This window comes from Orycteropus afer, unplaced genomic scaffold (genome assembly GCF_000298275.1).
Source record: "Orycteropus afer afer isolate SDZICR_OR568_19922 unplaced genomic scaffold, OryAfe1.0 scaffold00169, whole genome shotgun sequence".
Lineage (NCBI taxonomy): Eukaryota > Metazoa > Chordata > Mammalia > Tubulidentata > Orycteropodidae > Orycteropus > Orycteropus afer.
The window spans coordinates 3,950,504-3,952,118 of NW_006921756.1; the positions used below are offsets into that span (position 1 = coordinate 3,950,504).

Genomic DNA, 1,615 nt, shown 5'->3' on the forward strand with positions numbered 1-1,615 from the left:
CTGACGCTGAGCGAGATCTGCGAGTTTATCAGCGGCCGCTTCCCCTACTACCGGGAGAAGTTCCCCGCCTGGCAGAACAGCATCCGCCACAACCTCTCGCTCAACGATTGCTTCGTCAAGATTCCCCGAGAGCCGGGCAACCCCGGCAAGGGCAACTACTGGACGCTGGACCCGGAGTCGGCCGACATGTTCGACAACGGCAGCTTCCTGCGGCGCCGCAAGCGCTTCAAGCGGCAGCCGCTGCCGCCGCCGCATCCACACCCGCACCCGCATCCGGAACTGCTGCTGCGTGGTGGGGCCGCGGCGGCTGGGGACCCCGGCGCCTTCCTGCCCGGCTTCGCGGCTTACGGCGCCTACGGCTACGGCTACGGGTTGGCGCTCCCCGCCTACAGTGCACCCCCGCCGGGCCCAGCCCCGCATCCGCATCCACATCCGCACGCCTTCGCTTTCGCCGCCGCAGCCGCGGCTGCGCCTTGTCAACTGTCGGTGCCCCCAGGCCGTGCCGCTGCGCCTCCACCCGGACCCCCGACGGCGGCGGTGTTTGCCAGCGCAGCCTCGGCTCCGGCCCCGGCGCCTGCCCCGGGCACCGGGTCGGGCCCGGGTCCCTCAGGCCTGCCTGGCTTCCTGGGCGCGGAGCTAGGCTGCGCCAAAGCCTTCTATCCCGCGTCACTGAGCCCTCCCGCAGCCGGCACCGCGGCGGGTCTGTCCACTGCACTCTTGCGCCAGGGCCTCAAGACAGACGTGGGCGGAGGTGCGGGCGGCGGGGGGTCCGGGGTAGGGCAGAGGCCTTCCTTCTCTATAGACCACATTATGGGCCACGGTGGCGGCGGGGCAGCACCCTCGGGCGGCAGCGAGGCTTCCCCAGGATCGCCGTTCGCGGCGGCCGCGGGTCCTGGGGGTCAAGCCCAGGTTTTGGCCATGCTGACTGCCCCGGCCCTGGCTCCAGTGGCCGGCCACATTCGTCTCTCGCACCCTGGGGACGCACTCCTGTCCTCAGGGCCACCGTTTGCCGGCAAAGTCGCCAGCCTCAGTGGCTGCCACTTCTGACCCAGGCGGGCTTAGGGCAAGTTAGGCCCGCACTCCTCAGCCTCTCCCGGGAGCTCCTGCGGTCCCAGCGGAACTCAGGGAGTCTATTTATGAAGAGTCTCCAGACCTGGGGCCGTCGCGCGACTTGGCACTTCAGGCTCCACGCTTAGAATCTCGCCGATATTTGGGACGAAGCGGGCTCCATTGTTCAGAAAGAAGCCCAGGTCTATGCGACAAGGTCGCAAGCAACGATCCTGTTCCAGTTTGAGCAGTAAAAGGGTGGGTGGATGGGAATTTTCGCCTTTTCCCAGCCTCTGAGCCTCTTGGCAGCCCTGGAAGAATGCTTTCCGGGAGAGGTGCCGCCCTGACCCTTCGGATCTTGCCAGAAACACCTACTGCGATGAGAGAGGTTCCCCTTTATGCCTCTCCCTTACTTCTTCTCCAACGTGGAGTCCCTGCTTGTCCAATATTATAATTTAAAGACAATTATTATCCACTTTATGCTAAAAAAGGAAGCCTTTTTTTTTTTTTTTTTTTTTGCTGTTCTCTAAGAAAGTTAATTCTCTCTGACGCCTAAAGCAGAGTCTAT

At 63.9% G+C, this 1,615-nt stretch overlaps 1 protein-coding gene across 1 annotated transcript in view; it reads left to right on the forward strand.

The window, feature by feature from the left end:
• The window catches only part of LOC103201956 (forkhead box protein D2), a 1,551-nt gene extending 504 nt beyond the window's left edge, over positions 1–1,047 (forward strand). Inside the window, exon 2 of the mRNA XM_007946726.1 lies at positions 2–1,047. Coding sequence (XP_007944917.1) covers positions 2–1,047 — 1,046 coding nt within the window. The remainder of the gene's footprint in view (position 1) is intronic.
• Positions 1,048–1,615: the final 568 nt, after the last annotated feature.